General features: G+C 50.1%; 1 protein-coding gene across 1 annotated transcript; it reads right to left on the minus strand.

Moving 5' to 3' along the window:
- Positions 1-27,040, minus strand: LOC149328393 (acetylcholinesterase-like). Its single transcript, XM_089561831.1, has 4 exons — positions 26,625-27,040; positions 16,482-16,747; positions 13,450-14,666; positions 1-264 (listed from the first exon to the last, which is right to left on the minus strand). The coding sequence occupies exons 1-4, from the start codon at positions 26,635-26,637 to the stop codon at positions 123-125; spliced, it is 1,638 nt and encodes a 545-aa protein (XP_089417957.1). The 5' UTR covers positions 26,638-27,040; the 3' UTR covers positions 1-122.
- Positions 27,041-27,703: the final 663 nt, after the last annotated feature.

Below are 27,703 nucleotides of genomic sequence, written 5' to 3' on the forward strand. Positions count from 1 at the left end.
CATGTACCAATTGCTTTTATTCCGTCAGATAATTCTACGATCGAACATCGTGAAATACTGCTACAATCACGTCACAATTTCAGAAGAAGGGCAGCAGCAACAAAAGAAAAGCTTTCGACTTCTCAGAACACAGACTTCCAGCGTTCGCACTCGTTCGCGCGGAAGCCTCTCGTCTCGTTGAACTGTCCATGGCCCATCGTGATGAAGACGGGAGAGCTCCTGGTGTACTTCGGCCACCTCTGCCCGCTTGGCAGCTCAGGAACCCTGCAACGAGATAAAGGAACCGCCTCGAATTAGCTGCGTAAGGCGCGTGTTCCGTATTTATCTGTCCCTGTTACGAACAATTCCGCTGCGCAATCTACTGAACTATATGGGCTCAAAACGCCGACTACAAGGTACCTTATGATAGTCTTCGTCTTTCGATAAGTAATTTAACGTCTAAAATTGCCTGCATTTTCAGGAATCGGCGAAAAACCGCATTCAGCTGTGGCAGAACTTTTCGTCCAGGCGAGCAAAGAAGCCAGTGTGACAGACCGCGCCATCTGGCGAGCGGTGTTAATTTCAAGGAGCAGACGACACGCACATCCGAAGAAACCGCGCCAGGTGTGCATTCACGCCCCAAGCCGTGACATCGGTTGCGTCACCACTCGCCAGATGGCGCAGTCTGTCAAAGTGGCTTCTTTGCTTGCCTGGACTAAAAGTTCTGCCGCAGCCAAAGGCAGTTTTTCGCCTATTCCTGAAACGGAGTGTCTAGCGTTCCGTCCGGATGGAACACTTACTGCTGCTGCAGTTCCGTCCAGACGGAATATTTACTGCAGCTTGAGTTCCGTCCATACAATAGACAGTTTTAGTTTCACGTACGTAGAAGCTTCACGTAAGTAGAGCGCTTACGGGTCACCAGTGCACATGCGCAGAACGTAAAGTGTCTGCATGGGTCGCACGGACTTACGTGAGATTCGGATCTTTGCGTTGCGGCCTTCACGTTGCTTGCTTGCGTACGCGGCGTTGGCAAGATGGCGGCGCCCTGTCCGCCCGCTTCACAACGATAACAGCTTCGTCGCTAATCCCTCGACGTGGTATAGTGCTGTAAACTGCTGTATTTGCCTTCAGTTGGTCCATTCTTGCTCTCGCATGAAGTTTTAGGTGAGAACTAGCTTTTGTTTTCCAGATAGAAACCCGTTTCAGCAGCTTCTAAGCCTGACAAAGAAGCGTTTGTGGTCGTCATAGCAACGAGTGTGCCGATGGTCTCGCCAGACCATGCGAAGCTCAAAACCTCGCGGGGTATCGCGAGACCCTCGGCACAGTCGGCGGGAAAAGCAAAACGGTGCACGTTTTGACTCCATACGCAGACGTCGTCAAAATGAGTGGGACACCAGCGCGCCTTCGCTTCTCGAAAAGCGACGATGTAAATATGATGCGGGACGTGAAGCAATGCAATCCCTTTGAAGATAACATGCAACATACAGTTGGGTTAATGAAATCGCTCAACGTTTGTCAGAAGAAGGGGGAAAGTTTACCACCCGCACTGTGGCTTGGCCTGGCTCCGCTCCAAGCAGCTCGACAAAGCAAAATTAGCTTTCTTTATCTGTACAAGATGGCACGGCACAACATGCTAGCGCATTTTTTAGGTTCTATTGCAGATCTACACAGTTTGCGTCCCGTACGTGTAGCTAAAACGGTACGAAGCGACATGAGCGTACGCTACGTAGACTGCTCACGTTTACGTGCGTGAAGGTTCTACGTACGTAAAACTAAAACTGTCTAATGTCCATACAAAATAGGTGATTTCTACCCGCATAAAGTATTTCTTTGCCTCTGGAATAACCAGTTGACAAAGCTGTGTCCAGATGTTCTTTCTACGCATGTATACGGCACCAAAATATGGGTCCGCGTACAGCGTTTAGTTACATCCTCGAAGGTATAACTTCCGTGCATGCATGCAGGATCGGGAAAATGACACTGTTAGAAGCAGAGTGCAGAAACTCTTCGCGAAGTGATGTGAAGCCCTGTCGCTATTTGTGCTGCAAGGTGACGTAGCGAGAAAAAGACAGACATACACAAACGGTCAACAAGCATTATGCAAACGCGCCAACAAACCCAAGCCAAAACTCGATCTATTGCCATTTCTCACTGACTGCTTGGAAAATAAAATGATGCAGCAGAATATCGTGTCACACATTAGGCGGAACAGGATTGCAACTTTTTTAAATGGACATGCAAAAGTCAGCAAGCAAACTGGTTTCCAAATCCCCAACGCCAGCTTTAATTCCGTCTTGACATAACTCTTGTGGCAGATAATGCTGGACGGAACTGTATGGTGTCAGGTACAGTTCCGTCTGGACGGAACCCCATCGCTACATGCAATTCCGTCTGGACGGAACTCTATCGCAAATTGTACTTCCGTCCGGACGGAACTCTAGCGCAAATTGTAGTTCCGTCTGGACGGAACTCTAGCCACAGCCTTCCTGAAAATGCAGGCAAGTTTAGATGTTTAATTACATATCGAAAGACGAAGACAATCATAAGCTACTTTGTAGTCGGCATTTGGGCCCATATAGTCCAGTAGTTTGCGCAGGAGAATTTTTTCTAACACGGACAGATAAATACGGAACAGGCTGTATACATTCAGCCACTGAGGTGCTTTGTGTAGGTAAGCACGTTTAGGTCTATCCGTTTCCTATCAGAGTTCCTCCTCTGTACGGTTACTTCCATTACTGGAAAAAAAAACAGAAAGAGCATTAATGTCAGAAGACAGTAACCAGAAATTAACGTAAACATAAATCTGATATTTCATTGACATAGACAAAGAAGATTTTAAGACAAAAAAAAACAGTTCAGCAAGCGTCCGGCCAGAGCCCTTTTCCTCCGCCACCAAACTGCCTTCTCGGAGGCGGCGATGGCGATGTATGCGTGTATGCCGTCCTTCTGCCTTTCTCTTCCTTCTTTCCCAGCAGCTACAGATTCGGTTCTCTTTTTTATCTCTTCTCTCTGTTTCTCTCTCCACGACTGCGCCCATCTGCTTACTCCCTCTGCTCGAGTCTTCCTTATCTCTGGGTCCCTTGGGTCGACGACAAAAACCACAACAGGTTTCAATCACACCACGGCTTAAAGGGATACTGAGGCGGCTTTCGAATCAGCTAACCTTCTAGGGTATTGAAGTAGTGTCATTGCTGATCACGTCTGTGAAATTATTTTTTCGATTTTGGCTAAAACAGTGGCCCAATCACCAGTTAAAAACGCGATGTTTAAATTTCCCGCGCCCCGTGCGAGCGCAGGAGAGGGGAACAGCGGAGAGGGAAACCTCGTCCATGTCGGCCAGCGTGACGTCATGTTGAGGAGCCGGGGATGCTTCGGCGCACCCGAGCGCGCTTTCAGCGTGCGTTGTTTCTCGTGCTGCATGCGTTGTTCCTCGTACTGCGTGCGTTGTGACGTACAAAGCGTGTCAGCCGACCTTGAGAATCAGATTCAACAGGTACTACTCTGCGTTCGTGTCCACGAACAACAACGGCCGCGACAGTGTCGTCTTCCACTGTTTTCCGCACGATCACAAGCTCGCAGCGCAACCGCTCGCTGCTGTGACGAAGAATTCATGCCGACTAAAGCAAGCTTACTCTGCTCGAAACACTTTCGTAAGAGCGGCTACAGGCAGAGCTTGTCCTAGTGTGATCTCTGGAGATTTCTGCCGAAAAGGCGCGGCTGAACCATGACACAGTTCTGTCGATCTCCTCGCGCATGAGAGGCGTGTCACCATTCCGAAGAAGCGCCTCTTTTAAAAATAGAAACATGCTCACTTAGCCCCTGAAGAAACCTTATAGAGGCTTAAGCATGTGTCGCTCTCCTCAGCTTAGGTGCGGCCAGACCACCTGAGACGTGCTCTGCAAGGCTCGGTTAGTGATTTTATACTCGGTTCGACGTGTCCAAGCAAGCAAGCAAGCAAGCAAGCAAGCAGAGCAAAGCACAATAAAGCAAAGCAAGCAAGCATCGAAGCTCTTCATATGCGGCATCTCGTTTAATCCTAGCTAAGCAATTAAAATGAAAGCATTTGACGTTGATTTGGGATGCAAATTTATGAGAGAAATGAATGCCAACCGAGTTTTTGCAAAAAAACACCGCAGCCTTACTCGGTTTCTTCATCAAGTTGTGGCAGCGGGCGAGTTGGAGCTAGCTTGGCTTTTAAACACACATGTAGTTGGCAACTACTTCACTGAACCTAAACTGCAAATCTAGGAAGGGCGAACGTTTCCGAGGCAGCGATTAATATTTTCTGGCATCTGCTGAACGCGCCAGGAGTGAAGCAGCAGCCTTGTGCGCGTATTTTGCTTGGTTTCCAGCGCACCATGATTGCGTCGCTAATTTTGACACCAACTTTGTGCTCCTTCATCTTTTCCTTAAAATTCTTTCTTGCCCCAATCTGCAACGCCGGGTAGTGAGAAAAGGATTTCTTGTACACAGTGCTTTGGGCCTTTTCTTTGGGATGACGCTCTTCCGGGCGAGCCAGGAGGCGTCCGGTGGCGGTAATTGACTTGAGTATTGTTCGCACCCCTTCCTTTCCGAGAATACGAGCCGAGGTTGTGCTGGCACCTTTTACGCATGGTCTGCATCGCGTCTTTGACGCTGGCGTATGCTTGTGCTAGGCATAGAATTTTTTGCTTGTGTCTTTTTTGGTTTCAGGCGCTACGTGGAATGAGCAAACTGTAGTATCCTTTTCTTCGGTGGTAATTAAAAAGAACAGTCGCCGTATTCGCTTTTACAACGACACGGAAAGCTGCGATCTGCACTCAACGCACCGCCGGATCCGCGTCGGCAGCTTCTCCAGTCCTCAAAGTGACGTCACGATCTCTCTTGACCAATGACGGGCGGCGGCGCGCCGCGCGGCGTGCCCCGCGGCACAGGCCGCATATTTCGGCTAAAAAAGGCAATTCGCGCTTGTTTTTGCCGTATTTGGATGCGATATTCCAGTATACAGCATGAAAAACTATAGCACGCCGCTGCCAGCCCGATTTTCAGAAAAAGTGCTTCAGTCTCCCTTTAAACTGGGCTTCCAGTAACGGCTCTCGGCGTGAAGTAAGCGACTGACGATGTTGATAATTATGATAGTGAAATTTTATGGCGCAGGGGCATCTCCGGCCAAAGAGCGCCATGGCACAAAGTATTTTCGTGCCTGCTCAAGGTGGAGTCAAAGACCCTTTTCCCAAGCACTTCACCCTAAGGAAGTCGTGCACCAGGCCAGGGGAAATCTTGTAGCCATTAAAGAAACCGGTGGGTACCCGGCGGCACTGGGGATCGAACCCCGCACCTCCCGCATGCGAGGCGGATGCTCAATCACTAGGCCACCACTGTGGTTGATGCTGATTAAATATCAATTGTTAGACCCCACACCGTAAGCCATGTAATCACTGGTCGATATTACTAGCCGCATTTTTGGCACCTGAACGGCCAAGTTATCTCTTACGCCATTGAGATTATCACAACGCTGTAGTACATAGAAAATGGTAATATTGGCCTCGGTTATTTTCAGAACTTGCAGTGCACGTCTGAAGTGAAAAAAAAACGGAACCTTTGAGGAACACTGCCTCTGTGGTCAGCCTGAGAGAAGAGCAGTTGTTTTTAAATTCCATGACTGACTACAGCTTCTCTCCGATGGAGTCAACTTCGTAACAGGCAACTTCGCTCAAGAGTGGAAAGACTTTTATTGCTCTAGAAAGGTGCTAGTAGCAGACGAGAAAGAAGAGGTCCATCTTCCTTCTTCTCACAGGGTCGGTGCCCCTATTCCAGGGCTCCGCTGAGCTTCGCTGCTCGTTGGGCGTGCTGGATCAGACCTTGTTGGCAACCCAGATCGCCGCTGGAGAGCCGGCTCTCCCACTGTTCTGCACTCGGGTCTTTGCGAAAGTTGTCGTTTTTACTGCATTCCCACGTGATGTGGTACAACGATGGTTTGCTACCACACCACGGGCAAGTGTCCCGATATTGCGTCGGGTAAATCTTGCTAAGGATATGCAGGTTTGGGAATGTTCCTGTCTGCAATCTTCGCCAATACACTGCCTCTAGTTGATTTAGATCAGGATGAGGCGGCGGATAGCGGATCCATACCCCCTTATAGTACTTGAGAATGTCTGAGTACGTAGGGCTGACTCGGTCGGGTAGATCGTCCGATTGGGAAGAAGCTCGGCTCGTATACCCTCGAGCTACCTCGTCGGCGCGTTCGTTCCCGGCTATGTCGGTGTGTCCTGGCACCCAGTAAATGCTATGTGTGACTTTTGGTGGGGTTGCGCTCTGGAGGAGCCGGAGCGCGGCGCGACCTATGCGGCCGTTCATGTAGTTACGGCACGCTTCTCTCGAATCTGTAAGGATAGTAAGGGACATGTTGCTTCGATAACCGGCTACCGCCGCTAGAGCTACGGCCAGCTCCTCCCCTTCGGTTACCGTGCAATCCCTCACTGAGGCGCTAGCTAATTCCTCTAAGTTCGAATCAATAACTACCGCCACTGTGCTGTTATGTGAGCTTCCTGTATACGGCGCCGCGTCCGTGTATACCGTTGTGGATTTTGTAGCTAGATTTTGTTGTACATACCTCGCCCGGGCTGCCCTACGGGCCGCATGCAAGTTGGGGTCCATGTTCCGGGGAAGGGAGCGAACCTTTAGCGTCTGGCGAATTGAGTCCGGTATGCTCGCAGTACGATTCTCGAATTCCGCAGTTCGGCCTAGCCCCAGTCGCCTAAGGAGCGAGCGCCCCGTAGGAGTCTGCTGGAGCCTAGCTAACTGCGTGACCAGTTGGGCTTCTTTGATCTCTTCGAAGGTGTTGTGAATTCCAAGAGCCAGTAGTTTTTCGTTGGAGGTGTTCATTGGTAGATGCAGGGCTGTCTTGTAAGCTTTGCGGAGTATGGTATCTGCACTATCCACTTCTCCTTTGTTGAGGTTGAAGTACGGGAGGGCGTAACCCACGCGACTGACCACCAGGCTCTGAACAAGGCGCAGGGTATCCCCCTCTCGCATGCCGCTGCGCTTCTGCGACACGCGCGTGATCATTCTGGCGACCTGAGTGGTCGACTGCTTGAGAAGGCCGAGCGTATGGCCGCATCGCTGGTTGCTCTGCAGCCACATTCCCAAGACTCGTATCTTGTCTCGTTCTGGAATTAGCTGTCCTTCGAGGGAGACATTCAGGGACCCTTCGTTGTGTTTCCCTTTGTGGACTCGCAGGAGTTCTGATTTTTCGGTGGAACAGGCGAGGCCTCGTGCACTGACATATTCTTCCACGCAGGTAGCCGCTGCTTGCAGTCGTTCTTCTTTCTGGCCGAGCGACCCAGTGGTAACCCAGACCGTGACGTCGTCAGCGTATATTGCGTGCTGTATGCCTTCGATCTTCTCGAGTTGTCTCGCGAGGCCGATCATGGCCACGTTGAAAAGTAGTGGCGAGATGACGGTCCCTTGAGGTGTGCCTTTGTTGGGGGTCGAAAATTTAGCGCTGCGAAGGTCTCCGAGCCCAACCGTTGCAGTGCGGTTGGAGAGAAAGGCCTTCACATAGCTGTGAATCTTCTCGCCGCAGTGGAGGTTGTCAAGTCCTTCCATTACAGCCGTGTGGCTAACGTTGTCAAAGGCTCCTTTGATGTCGAGGGCCATAACCACGTTCTCGCCTACGCTCGGGACGTTGGTGAGGACTTCCTCTTTGAGTTGTAAGAGGACGTCCTGGGTGGAGAGGTGGGCTCGGAAGCCGAACATACTGTGGGGGTACAGGTCTTCGTCTTCCATGTAGCTTTGGAGCCTCCGAGTAACGACTCGCTCGTAGAGCTTGCCTAGGCAGGAGGTGAGTGAGATAGGTCGGAGATTTTCGATCTGGAGTTTCTTACCCGGTTTGGGGATCATTACGACCTCTGCATGCTTCCACTCTTCAGGAACCGTTCCTGCGGCCCAGTGCCCGTTGAGGAAGGTGGTCAGTTGGTCGACCGCCTCGTCGCAGAGGTTGCGTATGAGTGCGTTCTGGATCTTGTCTGCTCCCGCCGCAGTGTTGCGCGTGCATGCCTTTATGGCAGCGAACACTTCTTCCCTGGTGATCGGCCTGTCTAAGTGGGTGTTCGGTTTCCCCAGGTATGGTTTCGCGTATGCCGCAGGCAAGGTCGTGCCGTAGCATTTCTCTTTGGCCTTATCTAGCAGTTCCTCTTCCGTACCCTCGAAGGTGTGGACGAGTCTGCGGATAGCTTTCCCGCTTTCGGCCCTGGTTTGGGTAGGGTCGAGGAGGGTCTTGAGTATACGCCACGTTTTCGCCGTGCTGAGGGTGCCGTCCAGCGAGCTACTGAACTGCTGCCAGCTCTGCCTGGCCAGTTGGGTCGCGTACTCCTCCGCTAGCTTGGTGACTTCTGCGATCTTGAGCTTGAGCTTCCTGTTAAAGCGCTGCTTCTTCCAGCGCTTGGTGAGTCCTCGACGTGCCTCCCATAGCCTGATGAGCCGAGGGTCCACCTCTGGTGTTTGCTCGGTGCGATCCACTTCCTGAGTGTACCGCTTCTGGATGTCTTTAAGTTGTTGGCACCAATCATCTATGGAAGTAATCCCCCCTTCCAGGTCCGCGCAAGCCTTGCGGAAAGCCGGCCAGTTGGTGATCTTGGCTGTGCCGAGCTTGCGCTTGATGTTGGTGGCTGCTATCGTGGTCTTCAGGATATAGTGGTCACTGCCTAGATTCTCCAGCAGATTCTCCCACGTTGCGTGCTTCACTCCCCTGACAAACGTTAAGTCCGGACACGTATCCGGGCAGATCGAAGTGCCAAGGCGCGTGGGTTGAAGTTCGTCTGTTAAGAGGGTACATTGGATCGCTTCCGCCGCGTCCTCGACCTGTATACCTTTGTGATTATTAGTGGGGTATCCCCATTGCTGTCCGCGAGCGTTGAAGTCGCCTACAATGAGCAACGAGTTGCTTTTCGCAAGTTTGCTGGCCCCTAGAAAGAGTGTATCCAAATTCGCGTCCCGCTGGCGAGGCGGGCTATAGAGGTTTACGATAAAGACACTCTTTTCCTTACGCTTCTTTTTGGGAATAATTTCCGTCACTAAGTGTTCAATTTTGGTGTTGGGAATTGGGTCATGGGCTATGGCTACCAACTTTTTGCTGACCAAGGTTGCCGTGCGTCCGCTATCGTAGCACGTATATCCCCTGAGTGACGGTGTCGTGTTAGTTTCCTGTAAAGCTATTATATCGGGTGTGGAGCCTTGCGTATGTAAAAACTGCATTAGGAGTCCCTGCTTTTGGCGGTACCCCCTGCAGTTCCATTGCCAGATTTCTAGTGGAGTTTGTTTAGCCATGGTTTTGGGCATTGTTCTGATTGGAGCCTTCAGTTCCGAAACGGCGCTCGTGTATGAGCCTGTCCCGGGCCTCGTTTGTCATTCGTTGCGTATTTTGACTTTTGACGTGGTTGCGGAAACTTTGGTCCTGCAACGCAACTTTTTGCTGTAGTAATGTGACGTTCTGTTCTGACAGGTTGAGTTGGCCCTGCATGGCATCTAATCTTGCATGAGTTTGGCGGAACTGTCCTTCGGTGCGAATCATGAAATCATCCATGCGCTGCATGAAAGCTCTTAATTCTTCGGGGTTCACTGCTAAGGGGGTTGGAGATCGTTGCACTTCGGCAGCCGGGGTCGGGGGCCGCGGTACGTGCCCTGTTCTCTGAGCCTGCATCTCTTTAATGAGGTCATCGATTTTTTTTCGGAGATGTGCATTCTCCTCTCTTAGTGCTTTAATTTCTTTCGAGTTACGCGTAATATTATCTTGATCCGAGTGCGGAATCAGTGGGTTTGGAGAGCCCGCTCCCCAGCTCACCTTGACGCCGCCCTTCTTCTGTTGCTTCTGCGGCGGCTGCTGGTGCTGCTGCTTCGGCTTGGCCGTTGACCGGTTGAGCGGCGGGAAAGAGTCATCCCTGGATCGGCTCTGGCTGCAATCTCGCACGGTGCTAGGGCCTCGGCTCGAGGAGCGGCCATGGTCCCGCTCCGAGCTAAGCCACCTGGGTCGGCGCTCTCGACTCAGGTGCGGGTTCCGCTGCTGCTGCTACGGTTGTTGCTGCTACGGCAGTTGTTGTTGCTGCTGCGGCTGCTGCTGCTGCTGCCATTGTTGTTTCCGGGACTGCCGGCCGCCGGTCGTGCTGCCCCGGAGCTCGTCAGTAGTCTTGAGGCGTCGACGGCACTCCCAGTGACGTGGTCGCCTTCGCACACCATGCATTTGGCCTTGCACGGGTGGCCTTCTGGTGGGTCGTGTGTGCCGCACGTCCTGCAGAGCTTGGTGCTCGGCGTTGGACAGACGTCCGAACGATGGCCTTGCTCTCCGCACACGTAGCAGATCTGCCTCGTAGGACGATATGAGTAGGTCTTGAATTCTCCGGAGCGGTAGATGACCCACTGCGGGATATACGGGCCGTCGAACGTGATGAGCGCCGTTTCCGACTTGCCCAGCATTCTCGCTTCCAGGATCTTCACTCCTTGGGATCGAAGCCGTAGCCTCGATTTCAGTAGGGCCGGTGATTGCCCCGGCATGACGCCGTGGATTACCGCACGCTTCAGGTCGTCCGGTAGGGCTGGATAGGTGTTGGTCGCATACGTCTGGTCATTGATCGTGAGCTTTTCGATCTTCCTGAGCACGTCGCCGATGTCCAGGTCGGGCGTGCTCGCAATCATAATGTTCGATCCGGACCGGAGTCTCATGATGAAGTCTTCTTCCTTGATCTTTCCTCCGCTGGCCGCGACGAGGGCTTGCGTTGCCTGGTCGACACGGATTTCGCTGATTTTTAGGCCTCCCTTGGGGCGATAAATGATCTTGATATCATCCTTCGGTAGCGGCGGCGGACGTGGCCTTATCTGCCGCTGCGCTCCCGCCAGATGTGGTTTTAATGTAAAGCGCGGCATGCCACTCGCTTGCGTCTCTGCTCCGCCAGCTGCGGCTGTCGGCGCTATCTTGTTTGCTTCTTCCCGGGGATCGCCTGGCCCCTTCGAGCCTTTCTTCGAGCCTTTCCTTTTTAGGCGCTGTTTGTAAGAAACAAGCTCCCAACGATCCATGTCTTCGTCTTGCAGTGGGTCGATGTCGGCCCCGTCGTCCCGCTGCGGTGGCGAGGTCTCCATGGCCTCGGTCACTGCGTCCCCGAGTCCGGGGCTCGCATTGACCGGCGACGTGGCAGGGGATTCGTCCGTACCTTCAATATTCGCCGAACCTTGGGCCGAGGTCCGGGTAGGTTCATTCATGATAGGGTCGTCAGCGTCCCGGGGTTCCATGCTGGCCGATGTCTAGACACGCAAGCACCGCACGGGGCCGCCCCGGGAGCGCGCTAGGCCTACGCTAGGCTCAGCGCTCCCGGCCGCAGGTGGCCACTCAAAAGTCCGGTAAAAGTAAAAAAAAATGGGCCCACCGGCTCAAGAGTGGTGTCGCCGTGGTCCAGGTGACGTTATCCGTCGATGTAGCCGAAAAGTTTCGGTGGCCCACGTGAAAATTCGGTCGGAATCTTCGAAAAGACACGGAGCCGATGTGGAGTGCGTCCGTCCACATGCGAACGCCCCGTTGCGTTCCCTCAAGAGTAGAAAGCAATGGAGGAGAGATGAGGAAGAAATTGCTGGCTGGTGTTTGAAAACACCCGGCTTGAAAGCGGATCGCATGCGGTCTACGCGCCCTTTGATGCGAAATTAGACTAATCGAATAGACATCGGCAATGAATCCCTGTAGAGGGACTGAATGGCAAAGCTAGCAGTGCCGTTTTGTGGGCTTAGAGCTGAAATTAAAACTCAATTTTTTTTAATATTACAAAAGCAGAGGTGAAACACGGACAAAATGCTAGAACAGGATTGACGAGGCCTGCGCTCCCTTACAAGGTATACAGTGCAATAAGTACCTAAATTGCCATCACAGTTCACAGTCAGTAACCCCCAAAAAATTCTTGCAGCAGATTAACCACATAACCTAATTTTATTTTATGTATAAAATAATAAATAAGAATAAATATTAATTACTTATGAGGAAAGGGAAAGCCCAGTGGCTGTTTCGCTATCGGCGGACGCCTTAACCGCGCCGTAAAGGAAGGGTGAAGAAAAGAGTGAAAATAAAAGATAGACGCTACGTAGTGGAAGGATCCATACTAAGGCTTTATAGAAGCGCTTCATGGAGTTTGACTTTGATGCATTTCTTCATTGTACGCCAGCGAGTTTACGCCTCGCTTGTAGGGGCGTTAGCGAAGATTGAGCTGTTGAGCGGGCAGCTCGTTGCTATTGAAGATAGCAGCAATGAATGGCGCGAGGAAAGCGCATACGACTGAATAAGAGCTGCCTGGGTCTATCTTCAGCCGCACATGGAGTGTCCCTAAACTTGGAAACAATACAGGGCCACATTTTTTCGCCCCTGTAGTCAACCCCACACTGCCAAAATAGAGGCTCGTCTCATGATTGGCTTCTTGGTGAAAAAACAATAAAAGCTTCAACAACGGCGTATTTTTTCTCACGGAAGAATTCTGTTCGGTGGTGCCGAATGTGGGCGAAGCGTCACTGTAGACTTGACCTATATGACATTCCAGCCGAAATCAAGAGGAAGAAATGGGCTTGGGCAGGGCATGCAATGCGAAGGTAAGATAACCGTTGGTCCTTAAGGGCAACGGAGTGAATTCCAAGAGACGGCAAGCCTAGTAGGGGGCGGAAGAAAGTTAGGTGGGCGGATGAGATTCATTAGCAAGTTTGCGGGGATACGGGGGCCGCGACTGGCAAAGGACAGGGTTAATTGGAGAGACATGTGAGAGGCGTTTGCCCTGCAGTGGTCGTAGTTAGGCTGATGATGATGATGATGACGACATGCATGACAACGTCGTCATTGAGCCATGACTTCAGGCTTCGCAAGCACAGGGCTCTGACCCTGCCGGTAATGCCGCTGCCAGCATACCCCCGCCGCTCACTCTCCTCCGATGGCACCTGTGCGCATTCATACGGCTCGCAGATAACGACAGACCACTGAATAAAGTTTATTTTGAAAATCAAGCAGAATTTGCCTCAGTTGCACAATATAGGCCTAGTGTGCGAGATATAAGTCTTTCAGGGAGAGCACGTACCGAGGATCGGATTTCGAGTCTGCCCGGTAGATAACCACATCAGCCCCAGCCCAGCTAATTTGGGCACCACGGAGCGGCCCAATATTTTCTCCGCTTCGATACAGCCCAAAGGACGGTGAAAATACACAGCAATTCTAACAGGCATCCTCCACACCTGACTACACATAGAATGCCACTATAGTCCTGTTGGCGCCATTCCTCACATCAGAAGACCTCCGCGCAAGTGGCTACACTTTTAAACGGAATTTCCAAATAATTTAATGAGTAAATATCCACAGTTGAATCAAAGCGTGAATTGGCTTCTTTTACTACTACACCTGTTTGGGAGCTATGCAGCACACAGTCCCAGTTACCGCATGTAACAAATGGGAAGAAATGAAGCGCTGGGGCTGGCACGTACCCAGTTTCGGCGAAGGTGGCCAGGATTCGCACGAAGGCCTCGCTCATGCGGCCGTCGGGTGAGTCCGGCTGTTGGGCGTACACGTGGCCAAAGGCGAAGGCCAAGTCGGAGGTGTGAGGCGCGCCCATCCAGTTCGGGAACGGCGCCGTCGGCGACTTGTGGCTGAACACGTAGGCGAAAACGTTGCAGCCCCTATCGCTGTGCTTCTCTGCGAGCAGCCGCAGCGGGCAGTTGAACATCCGGTCCGACAGGTAGTCGAGGTACCTACGCCTGAGAGCATTGCCGTCGTCCGTCAGAACGTCGGCGGTGTACTTAGCCATTATGTGTGGTGTATCCACCTTCTGACACGCCGACACGGTGGCGTTGAGAGCGTCGGCGAGAGTTTGTGAAGCGTCCAGGTCTTCCGCTAGAAGCTCCGGTTTCGCCAAAGCAAGGAACGGGAAAGCCGCTTCGTCCGAAGTGACGCCCGCTAGGATGTCGACGGATCCAAAAAAACCCCGGTTCAAGGCGGCCAGCGGCACCCTGGGTAAGAATGAGTCGTGGTATGTGGGTGAAAATGGGAGCAACTTCGGCGCCGCGCTTTCGGCGGCAGCCCTGACAAGCTCGTCAGCTGACTTGCTCCTGAAACAGTCTACGATTTCGTTCGGGTTAGAGGAGAGGTCGATGCTTCCTCCTCTGGAGCAGCCGACGATGTCGGCCACTCTGCTGCCCTTGGCCATGCTTCCGTGCACGGTGTCCGATACGTCTACGCTGCACATGCTGCCGCTCATGAGCACCGCTCTCCGGAAGAGGCCCTCGCTCATCGGGGACAGGACGTGGGCGTGCGTACTCGCCGCGCCCGCACTCTCGCCGAACAGGGTGACTCGCTGCGGGTCGCCTCCGAAGGACGCAATGTTGCGCTGCACCCACTGGAGGGCCATGACCTGGTCCAGGAGGCCGACGTTGCCCGGAGCCTCGGGAGAGTCGGCGCTCATGAAGCCGAGCATGCCCAGGCGGTAGTTCATCGAAACGACCAGCACGTCCGCCATGGCGGCGATGGTGGCGCCGCTGTAGTTGGCCTGATTGGAGCTGCCGAAGTTGAAGCCTCCTCCGTGAATCCACACGAGCACTGGCCGACTAGTGTTCGAATGTATGGCGCCCTCGGGGACCCACACGTTCAGCCGCAGGCAGTCCTCGGTGTAGGTAACGCCTTGCATCCCAAGCGCGGCGCTTTCAACCTGCATGGTGACGAAGACCGACAGTGATACACCTAGATAATGACGTACGTCAACAATGACCCTTAAAAATGGTGCGTACGCGATGCGCGCATACATTCTTTTCTCTAAAGACAATGTCTAGGTTACCTAGAGATATAAATTCACTGAAACAATCAGTTCCATACAATCGACTAACCCCCCCGCCCCCTACCCCACTGTTTATCCCCAATAAATTGAACTATTGTTAAAGAGGTCTCACGAACTATTCTTAGAGAAAATACTGGACCTTCCCGCAGGAGTGTGATTTTCACGCGTTTTTTTTTATCAAACCAGCAATAAAAAATTGGAAGGGACACTTCAACTTAGCCTTACGAGTATGGCGTGATAGTGTACTGGGTTATTTTTCTTATGTCGTACCATTGGTCATTCTCTACATTCATAGATCCCTGGGTGCCCTCATAGCACTCATGGCTCATTGGTGCAGCGGTTAAGCGATAAGCCACTGCCCTGTGATGGCAGGTGCTGCCACCGGAGGTCCTCGTGCGACCGAGGCAGCTCTTCCCGAGCGACCAATTATTTAACTCCCACCTGCCACGGTGGGCAGTTTGTTCACAATCGGGTGGGCAGGTTGTGATGACGCCGCAGGGTCACCTTATCTAGGTGGCCAACACCTACCTCCTAGGATGCTTTTTTGCGGATTTTTCGGGGATTTTTCGCCCGTGATCAACGACGCCAACGCCGAGGGCGACGCCGTATTTTCTTCGACACGAGCCCCTTAAAGCTATCGCGTTTAAAAAAATGGCAGTGGCTTAGCTCAGGCAGTCCAGGATATACGTAGTGAACGTAGTTTCGTCTAGTGACATTTCGGTAGCGACACGCCATCATTGTCGTTAAGCAGCTTAGCGGCGTCTCTTCGATACACGTTCCTCTACTTAAGGGAAACAAATAGCGCACACGAGAAGACGGGACAAGCGAGGAGACACAGACAAGCGCTAACTTTCAACAGACGGTTCATTGCAAAATCGGGAGCGTATATACACATGCCCAGAATGGCAACAAAGAACAGGAACGAATATAACATCAACAAGACACACACCCCCTCGGCAGCCATCTGCTTATCGTGCCAGATAAGCATGCTTTTTTTGACAAATTAACGGAAGGTTTGTGTCAGTGAACCTTCCGTTAATTTGTCAAAAAAAGAGCTTGCATATCTGGCACGATGAGTAGATGGCTGCCGAGGGGGTGTGTGTCTTGTTGATGTTATATTCGTTCCTGTTCTTTGTTGCCATTCTGGGCATGTGTATATACGCTCCCGATTTTGCAATAAACCTTCTGTTGAAAGTTAGCGCTTGTCTGTGTCTCCTCGCTTGTCCCGTCTTCTCGTGTGCGCTATTTGTTTCCCTTAAGTATGTCTTACCAACATGCCCAAGCCTCATCTCTTCTGAAACGTTCTAGTTCTTCGGCCACCCGCTTAGCCTTTCGCGCCTCGCTTTCACGCCGTCGCCCAGCCTTGTACCATGCGCCGACTTCTGGATCGGAAGACTCAATTTCACGCAGGCTGCCGTGACGAGCACGGCCGCTCTCCTTCCATGGTGCGCGTCTGAGCAGCGAGCGCGTCCGGTTTATATCCCAGCTGCGCGGCGCAACTCTGCCCATGCGCAATACGGCGCAGCGGCTGTGACGCCATGGTGTTGCGCTGCAACTCTTCACGCAGCAATAAAGTGTGGAATTGGTTTGAGAAGGCGTTTCATTCTTACTATTCTCTTTGAACTCCGTAAGCTTACTCAAAGCAATGCGGCACTAGTCGCGCAGGTAAGTGGTCGGGCCAAAGCGTACCTGGGGGCAACCAGTGGCTGGGGTAGAGGCGGTGGCGTCTAGGGTGCCCGTCCAGGGCTCCTTGGGCCGCGGTGGCCGGAAGCGGAGCTCGCCGACGGGCGGTTCGGCGAACGGGATGCCCCGGTACTGCTCGACGCGCCGTCCGACAACTTGCAGGACCGTGCCCCGCACTCGTCCCCCTGCGGTCTCCCTCTCCACGTGCACATCGCTGGCCACGGCTGCTGTCAGCAGCACCAGCAGAGCCACGCCGCTAACTATGGCTGCGTCTGCAGATAGTGCAACCCGTCTTAAATATGGTATATCATTGGTTCTGGCCCCTCACAACCTGCCTGACACAACAGACCTCGAGTTTAAGGAAACGTTGAGGGTTTTTCCGGTCAGCGCCTCCTATCATGCGGCGCAGACTCAAAGGAAAAATGAAAACAGAAACAAACATTCCACTGCAATGATTTTCAACTTTATTCATTTTGAAACCCCTCATCATATACATACACCTGTGGTTATTGCTAAATCTGTTGTGCTGCCCTTGTTGGTAGCTGAAGTCTAAAATTTTACTGCGCAAAAAACAAGGAGTGAAAGGATGATAGGAAGACAGAAATAGCTCCGAGGTTCTCTTCCTGCAATCGGCCCTGTCGTTTATTCTGGCGTGCATTTGATGATTGCAGAATTGGCACGTTTTGCACAGTGTAAGTTTAAGGTAACAGTCATATGTCAAGTGGTACTGAGGTGCTTGCGGTCAACATTTGCCATCGAAGACGGGGCCATTTGGTACACCTCCGCGAAAAGCGTCATTTTTAACGTCTTTTTTTCGATCAGCGATATGGCACGGCTTCTTTGGAGGTTCAGGCTGTAAAGAAGGCTCTATTTTTTCTGCTCATCCTCAATGGGTTTGAGGAGAGCGCCTCAATGATGGCCGCTTTAAAGACGGCATATTGTGTAGTCCCGTTTTAAAGCTAGTAAAAAGAATCTATACTACAGATTGTATTACAAAAAATTCAAGGAGGCACTTGAGACAACTTACGTGCGGTAACGCGGAATCATTTGTGCTTGCATTATGGCACCATCTTATGGGCCAGCGTCATAAACCGCGAGGGGGGTTTTCAGTGGGTACCACATGATGGCGCTAGGAGACGCCATGCAGTAAGTAAATTTGCAGGAAACGTACTTTTTTAGTCGGTAAATTGCGGCATCGGTAATTTATATGCTATTAATTACTCCTGTACGCTACGCAGAAAAACAGCGCGCTAGACTGCACTGGACAAGTATTGTTATTTCCAGTCGCCATTTTGGCTTTATCTCGGAGCGGAGCAAGACTGCCTTTCTTCAGGAATTTTCGTATGTGCTTAGAAGTGCCGCGAGAATCGCATCTGCTCTCTTCACCAACATGTCAAGAGCTTTAGGCACAGTTAGACACTAAATTTGTCATGCAAAGTTATATCTCCTTGGTTTTAGTGGATATTTCAATGACTTATAAATTACCTCGACCATCGTTGACAAATAGTGCAATTAATGAGTCAGGCACATATAAACAACAACAACAACAAGCTACGCCTACGATGTAGAGTCCCTTATTTCTCCACCCTATCGCCCTTTTTTTCAATATCTTTTCAAATGATTTCGCTTAGGTTTGACTTCATTGCTTTGTTTTTTTTTAAGGCGATGGTGCTCCAGTATTAAAATACGCAGATGTTACAGCACAGCGATTGCACTACAAGAAGGCGAGATAACCGCTGGTCCTTAAGGGTAACGGAGTGGATTCCAAGGGAAGGCAAGCGTAGCAGGGGGCGGCAGAAAGTTAGGATGTTTGCGGGGATACGGTGGCCGCAGCTGGTAAAGGGCTGGGTTAATTGCAGAGACATGAGAGAGGCCTTTTCCCTGCAGTGGGTGTAGTCGGGCTGATGATGATGACGAGTATCGTTTTCTAAAAAATTCTCCTCAGTAAACACATAAAAAGTAAACAATTTGTTTTAAAACCCGCAGTAGTCACCGCCGATAGATTTACCGTTATTCTTGCACGTCTCGAGTCGTCTCATCACTGCATCTAGTATATTAGATCAATGGCGATAACTGAGCAAGTTAGTAAATATTCATTGTGAATAACGCAGGCGGTACAAAACAAACACAAAGGGGGAATACAGAACATACTCGCGGCTGAACGGTTTATTAAAAAGCTTCAATATATACACCCCCCCCACACACACACACGCACACACACACACACTCAGAGCACTCACGCGTCAACTTAAGCTCGGGAAACTGCTACCTTGCATTCGTAATCCGTGTATCTAAAAAACTTTCTTCCGGAAAGGCCAACCGATGGATCGCTAAAACAAGAAGTCCCGGATTTTGATTTGAAGAACGCTATTCGTCAATTTTAGCCGCCGCGGTGGCTGAGTGGTTATGGTGCTCGGCTGCCGACCCGAAAGACGCGGGTTCGATCCCGGCCGCGGCAGTTGAATTTCTTTGGAGGAAAAATTCTAGTGGCCCGTGTACTGTGCGATGTCAGTGCACGTTAAAGAACCCCAGGTGGTCGAAATTTCCGGAACCCTCCACTACAGCGTCTCTCATAGCCTTAGTCGCTTTAAGACGTTAAACCCCATAAACCAAACCAAAGCTGTTCGTCAATTTGTCCAGACTACGCCTAGAACACAATTTTTCTCTTCGCTGTGTACTAGGCTTAAAATAGTGTAAATAAATTGTTAACTCGGTTGCGTAATTGGGTAATTGTGTTACTGGGTTTACAAGTTTTTAAGGGTTTTTTATTTTTCATTTTTAGTGTTTATTGAAAGTGACCGGAACTCCATTCAGCACGAAGCTGTCAACATTTTAGGAGCCTTCCAGAATAAACTCAGCCCTCTAAACTAACCCATGAACTACCATCTGACGGGGAAATGAGCTTTTTAGATATTAACTTTTCATTTACCGACAACCACGTTTCCTGGAGCTACGAAACACGCGGCAGTAAGCCCCTCCCTGCTTTTCGCTCCGCCCACTAAAAACTGGTAAAACGTTGAGTCATTGCACTCTGCTTTAGAAACGCCTTGGCAAAATCTTGCCGCCACTGCATGCCCCGTAGCTTCCAGAAGCATGTCGACCGGTTATCCGCCACTGGCTACCCTGTTCCACTACAGGTTTTGGTAGCAGAACGCATAGTTAGGGCCCTTAACGCCCTTGCAGATATCGAACAGAAGTCTAGCGATAAGAAAAACGGTTGCTGTGCTCCCTTACGTGCGTAGTGTCTCCCACAACTTAAAAAAGATAGCGCAGAAAGCAGACGTGAGAGTTGTGTTTACCGCCCCTCATAAGCTTAGCAAACTTTGTAAGCTGAGGAAGCCCTACTCCTCGGTCAAACAAACATGTGACATCAAACACCAAACTGCGTACGTGGACTGTATTGATTGTGTTGTTTACTGCATCCCTCTGTCTTGTGGCAAAAAGTATGTTGGACAGACAGGCTGTTGTCTCAACGACCGACTGCAGAAGCACAACAATAATGTTAGAAATTCGTCCGGAAGCAACCTGGCCATTCACTGCGTGTAAGTTCCGGAACTGTCCTCCATTGTTAAATCAGTGCCATATTATCGGATGTAGTCGTGATCAACTCACCCGAGAGATTATCGAAGCACAGAAAATAGCACCACTGGGAAGCACTTATGTCAGCGTTCCTTCTATTTCATTGCCAAAAAAAGAACTCGCATTCCTCAGTGTATCAACGTAATCTTGCACATGCCATCTTGTTTCTTTCAGTCTCGGCAGCTACACTTTTTCATCGCGCACGTACAGTCTTCTGCCGTGTCACGTAGCATTTGACCACTAGATAAACCATGAAATAAACAGTTGAAAGTAGCGCTTGTCCCTGTCTGGTCCTTCTTTGTTTGTGTTGTTTTAGCGCTTTCGAAAAATGTGAAACGTGCCCCAGCTAGCCCGATCCGCCCTTCTTCTGAGCCTTTATTACAGGCTTCTCTGCACGAACGGCTCAGATCCTGCAATTTACGGCCTGCCCAAAGAAGTCCACTAGCCTGGCGTACCGCTGCGAACTATTGTCGACCTCACCAGGTCGTCGCTTTATCGGCTCTCAGGCTATCTTCATCAGTTGTTGAGTCCTCTAGCCGGTAAGACCCCGACGCATGTCGGAAGTTCGTCCACGTTTGTTTCCAAGCTGCATGGAATCTCGTTGAGTGAAGAAGACATTTCGGTTTCATTAGACCTCAAGTCGCTTTTCACAACCCTACCAATGTTTAGCAGTAGCTACATGCGAAGAAGCCCTGCAAGCTGACACTAGTTTTCCTGGCCGCACACCTTAAGACATCCCTGACGTTGCGAGCTCCTGAAATTTTGCCTTGGCAAAACTCACTTCTCTTACAAAGGCAGTTTCTACTAGCAGACACAGGGCACGGCAAAAGGAGCGTCGATATCCGTTACAATGGCCAATTTAGTAATGGAAGCCTTAGAAGAAAAGGTACTAACCACCTTCAATCCTGCACCGAGAGTCTTCTACCGCTACGTGGACGACTGCTTCTGTATTTTGAAGAAGCAAGACGTCTCACGCTTCATGGACAGCCTAAGCCTACGCACACAGGTAGCCACCGCAATTTTATATCTTGTCATCCGGCCGGCCACAAGACGTCAGTGGTATCATCCTTAATAACACATGCCGTAGCATCTGCTCAGATGGCAATTCATTGAAAAACGAACTGAGGACGGTCGAACGTGAGCTCACTTATAAAGGCTAACCTAGTCGCTTTGTCTGCAAGACTGAGAACCGGATATTGAAGCCGGCAAATCAGAGCAACATGATATTCTAGGCACGTGCAGCGATTCCTTACGTGCAGGGAATCAGCTAGGCACTATATATCGCACGTATTTTCCAAATACGACATGCGCATTGTCCACACCCCGACCAGCAAGCTCCGTAACCAGCTAGTGAACGTGAAGGACAGACGGCCGACTGAAGCGTTTCCAGGCGTCATCTACCAGATTCCATGGACTGATTACCCCCAGGTTTAAATCGGCGAAACAGGAACGTTCTCAAGAGGGCTCAACGACCACAATCGTGACGTAAGAAAGAATAATCACGCGACTAACGCCACTGCCCAGCATGAGTAAGAACATGCTCACACGATTGACTGGAAGCACGCCACTGTCGTCGCGAAGGAAAGGAGGTATCTCGGCGGCTAATGGAATCTCTATTCATCCAATCCACTCATTCAATCCAATCCATGAACTGGAAGCAAGGAACTAAGCCACCCATCTACGCACACCCGTTACGCCATGTATTGTGTATATAAATCGCGATGACTCCTTGTACCTATCAGGAACCCGTGCGAGGCTCCGAAAAGCCTAGAATTTCTTGACATGGTGAGTGAGCGTGTTTTTTCCCTTAAGACAGTTTTCGTGGGTCATTTTTTGGACCCGTAAATGTCAAAATAGTGTTCCTGCTTGAACATTAAGAAATGTTCCCTGCTTCTCTCTACCACATTTTGCAACAAAACAGAGTAGGCCTAGAAGCTGCTCTGTCTATGTTCCGAAAATATTCAAAAACTACCCGACGATAGTTTTTCTGTGACCAAAAAAAAACTTGAGAACTATCTCAAGGTTAGTGTAAACTACTCATGCCTCCTGTTTTCAATTTTTCCTGCTCTCTATCAGCCCACTTCGCTTGATTGAGTTTGCACGCACGGCTTTGACGAAAGCCTTCAGTGCAGTTCTGTTGCCAGGCCTGGTCATGCAAGCCTTCTTGCTGGCTTTGACAGGCCTGTTTCCTTCTGTGTTTCTTCGCAAGGAGACAATAAAATAACCAGTATCATGAATATCATTGCAATTTGATCATTTATGCCCCTAAGAGCCCTACAGGGTATTACATGGGCAGGAGGTCACAGAAAAATTATTACAACAAGCACACAAGAAAAAAGTGCACTTCTCAAGAATTACAGAGAATACTCTTACTGCTATTACTGTAATTCAGTCAACACAGAGGCCGCAACGGAGTTCACTGTCCCCAGCACGTCTTTGAGGATGACGCACCTGGTCAGACGACAGCGACCTGATCCGCGAAGGCCGCGGCGATATCTAATCTTTGGCCACTCACTTAGCCTTGGTAGAAAGATAAAATACGGCGATCGACACGACGACGGGCAGTGGCAGAGAGGGGGCAGAGACCGCTTCCAAGGGCTGAAGCTAAGCGGTTCATTGGAAAACGCAAGGCTGAATTTGGTGTGATACGAATGTCCCGTAAGACAGTGGTCAAGAAAAACGGGCAACTCAGCGATATAGTACTCATTCATGGAAAAAAAAAAGTGCAGTCTGAATGGCCTGTGTCTTTTTCTTCCGCTTTTTTGCCGTGGGTAAGTGGTGTGGCGCTAATTCGCGGCTTAATCTGGAATTGATTGATTGATTGATTGATTGATTGATTGATTGATTGATTGATTGATTGATTGATTGATTGATTGATTGATTGATTGATTGAAGACTAGAGTCCGTAGACGGAATTCTTATTGCAGTACGCCGCCGGCTGCGACTGCAGCTTTGCCCAGTCAATGACCTTGCGCTAACCTTCGGTATCACTGCTGGACAGAGCAAGGAACACTCGTGGCGACGATCACAGCCGCTCAGGGCGGTAAGCCGTACCCAGCTTTGGTGGAGGACTGTTTGTAATCTTTTTTTAGTAGGAAACATTTCGACAAGAGGGCTTGTCTTTGTCTTGGCATCCAGACGAAGAATTCCTGTTGTCGAACGTTGGTTAACGGACTGAGGCTACCGCGCAGCGACCCTTGATTTTTTTTTTTCTCTTTTCGAGAATTCTATCTTTCTGCTCTCTTTTTACTAAGCAATATACTGGGTGAGGTAGTGTGGAAAAGAAGCAGCGAATCATAGTGAAGCACAAAAACGTTACAGATCTCTGCGGCGACCCCCATTGGGAGAATGCGAAAGCACTGACGCCTCCGCGGCACTCGTCGCCTCTCTTTGCTTCCCTTTGATATCGACCGAAATCACATTTTCCTCATTTTTCCTGAATCAAGCATGTTAATTAATCACCTAATTAATAAAATTTATTCTGATTACATCCCCTCACCTGAATCGCAGACTTTGGTATTCAAATTTGGCGCCAACGCTGCTTTTACGTCCACCCACTATATCCCCGTCCAGCCTATTCAACCGTCCAATGTTTTTCGCTCATAATTATTTAATTAGTATCTGTCAATCAAACTTCCTGGTCGATTAATTATCGCTGATAAAACACGTTTCAATATATTTCAGACTTTATTTTCACTTTTTTGCCTATTTTTCCACTGTCATGCCATCCACCGTTGTTTCCCCGTCCTCTCACTATATCGGCGTCCACACTATTTCGACATTTCTGGCTCTAATTAATTAACTAAGCATGCTATTGACATCAAATTTTTGCGCATCATCCTCTATCAATTACAACCATTCGTTAGATCCTACCTCTATAGTGAGAGCGCCAAAACCACTGCCGACACGTTTTGATGACACGACCCCGCGAACAAAGCCAAGTAATGCTTTCCCATTAATAATAGCAGAAGAAAATACGTGCTTAAAAACGGAGAGCAACACGACCAAAGACAACAGTATAGAGAAAGAGTTAAGCTGAAAGCGAACTGAAAAAGGAAAATCGGCGGGAAATCTGCAAGTGCACAAAAATTGGCAGTAGTTTAGCTCCGGTTAAACCTGAAGAATTGCGAAACGAGGAGAGAGAGAGACAGGCGATGGAGAGCGCGCGGCAGCGGCCCCGGCACGCTAGCTATGCGCCGCTACTGCGCATGCGCAACTGGCGAACGCGGCACCTCTGAATCACCCGCGCAGCAACGGCGGCAGCGCGCCAGCTGTGCGCCGCGTGACGTCACTGCTTCTCGCGCATGCGCAGTATGGCCTTTCCTCTGCTCCGCGAAGTGGCTCGGCGACTCGCGTAGTGTTCCTTTCGCAACAAAACACATCGAGTTTCCAGCACCAGAAGCACCCCGTCAGACTCTTAAGTACAATCGGAACGAGCACTGACAGGCATACTATTAGCGTAGGGAATAGTGAATGCCCGGCTAGATGATTGGGGCCCACGCCCGATCTAGCATCCGTAGTAGTGATCTATGAGCGTAAGTGGTAAATCACTGAATTTTTCAAGCAGCGCTGAGGAGCGAAGGACCCGAGAGAAGGGCTCCGCGTTTGCACGTGTCTCGTCTGTATCCATTGTCCCTAACCGCTCCCCTACAGAACTATCATCCACCAATAATAGAGGAACAGAGGCCGACCCCAGTGATAATACTGCTGGATAGTGAATACGGTGTCTCCTACTTCGAATGGCCTACCTGGCTGCGACGCGCACAAAATAGCTCGCGGCTCCACAAGCACGGCCATTGGAACTCGTTGTTAAACCCTTGAAATAGCAGTTTTGGCGCTTCGTCGGTGTTAGTGTCACATTTATACAGACACGATTTGAAGTGTTTAAATGTTGGGGCAAGAAACCCTTTATCGTCGTAATTAATCGAGTCGGTAACTACTTAAAAGAGGGGACGGAGGTTTCGGTGCTGAAAGCTTTGTTTTTTTGCGCACAGTAATCAAGTTTGGCTCGCCTATTTTGAAGTCCAGTGAATGCCTAAACAAAAAATTTATTGCAATATCTTGGGCAGTTCTGAGATTAAAAATTTTTGTGCGCTTCACTGCTGTACGAGACTTGCAGAAAGCCTAGCGTTACAACAGAAAACCGCAAGAGTGAGCAGTCGCTCTTAAGGTTAAGCCATCGGAATTGCTGATGCATGAAATTCTCCGAATATGTTTAGCAACCTGGCCTTTTTCCGCACCGAATGTTATATCCACGCTTGCACGATGCGCTCATTAGCGTCATGACAAATTAAAGACGGATTTAAAAAATTATAAATCAATTGAAAATACAGGAATGTCACCGCATAAAGATTTTATAAGGGAGCGCAATGTAATAAACAGCATTAAAATCCGTGAAGCCACTTTCCTGTGTATTGTCGTGCTAGGCATTCTGCAATCAAAGCAGTCAGGTCAGAGAATACTTTTCAGAAAACTGGCCTTGAAGTTGCACAGGCAGTTCGTGTCTATCTAAACGCCCCTAGACTGTAATGTTTAGTGTCTTCGAAGGTGGGGCCTCGATTCCGACGGGAGAACTGCGGTGAAAGCAGCTCTCCGTTGATAAAATCTAGCCGCGAGCCGCAATCCAAAAGCCGAGCTATCGAAAATCGGCCATTTTTTAATTGATTTCAGCCAGTTTTTTTACACCAACGATTACGAAAATATTTTTTTTGAAATGAATTGAAAGCTGTTTTCGCGGATATTTGGGGAGGGGGGGGGGTGATTAAAAAGGCCTTATAGGTACCAACTCAGATGTTTTCTAAAATTCGTTTCATATCAACATTTCCGTGATTTGAAAACCACGTCCCCCTTACACCGGCTTCTTTAGTTTTTAAAAAAAATAAAGTCAAGCGTACAACCTGGCCCTGGCACCGTCATAAGTGCTTCTTTTGCAGCCGGAAAAGAGCCATCCACTCATGGAAACAAGTTATCGCTTGATATCATTTCGCACGAGTGAGCTGATGGAATCAACAAGCAAACAGCAGTATAAGTAGGCAACGATCGCGTCGAATAGTTCGGCCCTGTATCAACTTCGGACCAAAGCGAACAGGTAGGGCATCGTGCTATTGCCCACGCCATCGACCCGACGCCCGCGCAAGCTCCAGCCAAAATGTTAAAAACATTCGCTTTACGTAACATGCTTTTGATAGCCTCGACCGCGTTGTCGGCGCAAGCCCGAACCGAAATCCAAAAAATGGGTACGCCTACGAAGGTTCCGAAGTTCTTTATTGCTTCCAAGCCATCGTGGTGGCTCAGTGGTTATTGCGTTCGGCTGCTGACCCGAAATACGCGTGTTCGATGCCTGCCGCGCCGGTCTCATTTCGATAGAGGCAAAATGCAAGAGGCCCGTGTTCTGTGTGATGTTAGTGCACGTTAAAAAACCCCGCATGGTCGAAATTTCCGGAGCCCTCCACTACGGCGTCCCGTATAGGTTTAGCCGCTTTGGGAAGTCTTCATAGGTTAATGCGAATAATCCGTAATGCGCTGTTTGCCAAGAAGTTCACTGCGTGCGCTGCCCTACAGCTCACTCACCGACGGGCGCCATTCCCGCACGAAGCTGGAGCTTCCCGAGTCACCGCTCCAGTCGATTGCTGCTGCAGCACTGGCTGCGTAGGCACGCACCGCGCAAGCATGAAAAACGAACAACCGTGTCTACCTTGGCTCTACACACGAGCCAAGGTCGACTTCCCCGGCCATTGAGACGGTGCCCGATAAGTAGTCCGTATCTATGGGTCCTTAAAGGTTGCAACACGGCGCTGATTTCAACGGACTCTGCTTGGGATCGCCACTTGTATGAATACACACAGGAGTCTTCTAACTTAACAGGAAAGAACAAGAAAGCACAAACACTCATTATTAATCGCACAAACCAAATAAGAAGGCAGACAAACCTAAGCGGAAGTTAAGCACCACATATTCGTTGTCCTAAATAGATACAGATAACAAAACTCGCAACCAGCGTTTTTATATCGGTCGCTTGTATAACCTATTCTGAGCTTCTCTCTATTCTTTACAACTCTGCAGTAGAGAAAAGGTTTGGTTTATTGGGGTTTAACGTCCCAAAGCGACTCAAGCTATGAGGGACTCCGGAAATTTCCACCACCTGGGATTCTTTATCGTGCACTGACATCGCACAGTACACGGGCCTCTACAATTTCGCCTCCATCGAAATTCGACAGCCGCGGCCGGGATCGAACACACGTCTTTCGGGTCAGCAGCCGAGCGTCATATCCACTAAGCTACCGCGGCGGCTCCAGCAAAGAAAAAGACACCAGCACTTCGTCGACCTCTACCACACCTGCCTGCTCCAGTTCCTACCCGATCGGCTGGCAGTGCATCCGTCCAGAGTGCAAGTCCCCACACAAGTAAGCTAAACTGGGCTAGTCGGAGCAATTGCATCTTTTAAAAACGTAGCGCGAAAAACGAGACCTGTCCTGTCTTCACCTTTTCTGTCTCGTTTTTTGCGCTAAATTTTTCAAAAATGCAAGTCCCCCCCCCCCCCCCCCAAGTAAGAGGAGACAATCACCAACACCCCTCCAGGCCTTGCAAGACATGCTGACGCTGTTCCAGCCCTTCCGGGCGAGGCCGAGCTCATCAACCGTGGTGCGGGG

The sequence above is a fragment of the Amblyomma mixtum genome, chromosome 9 (genome assembly GCF_055824585.1).
Source record: "Amblyomma mixtum isolate Tamu chromosome 9, ASM5582458v1, whole genome shotgun sequence".
Lineage (NCBI taxonomy): Eukaryota > Metazoa > Arthropoda > Arachnida > Ixodida > Ixodidae > Amblyomma > Amblyomma mixtum.

Excerpts from the sequence above, each read along its gene's own strand:
- LOC149328393 (XM_089561831.1), bottom strand. Across the intron at positions 14,667-16,481 it reads CAGCCACTGGTTGCCCCCAG|GTTGAAAGCGCCGCGCTTGG; the intron begins GTACGCTTTGGC and ends GTCACCATGCAG. Across the intron at positions 265-13,449 it reads GCCACCTTCGCCGAAACTGG|GGTTCCTGAGCTGCCAAGCG; the intron begins GTACGTGCCAGC and ends ATCTCGTTGCAG.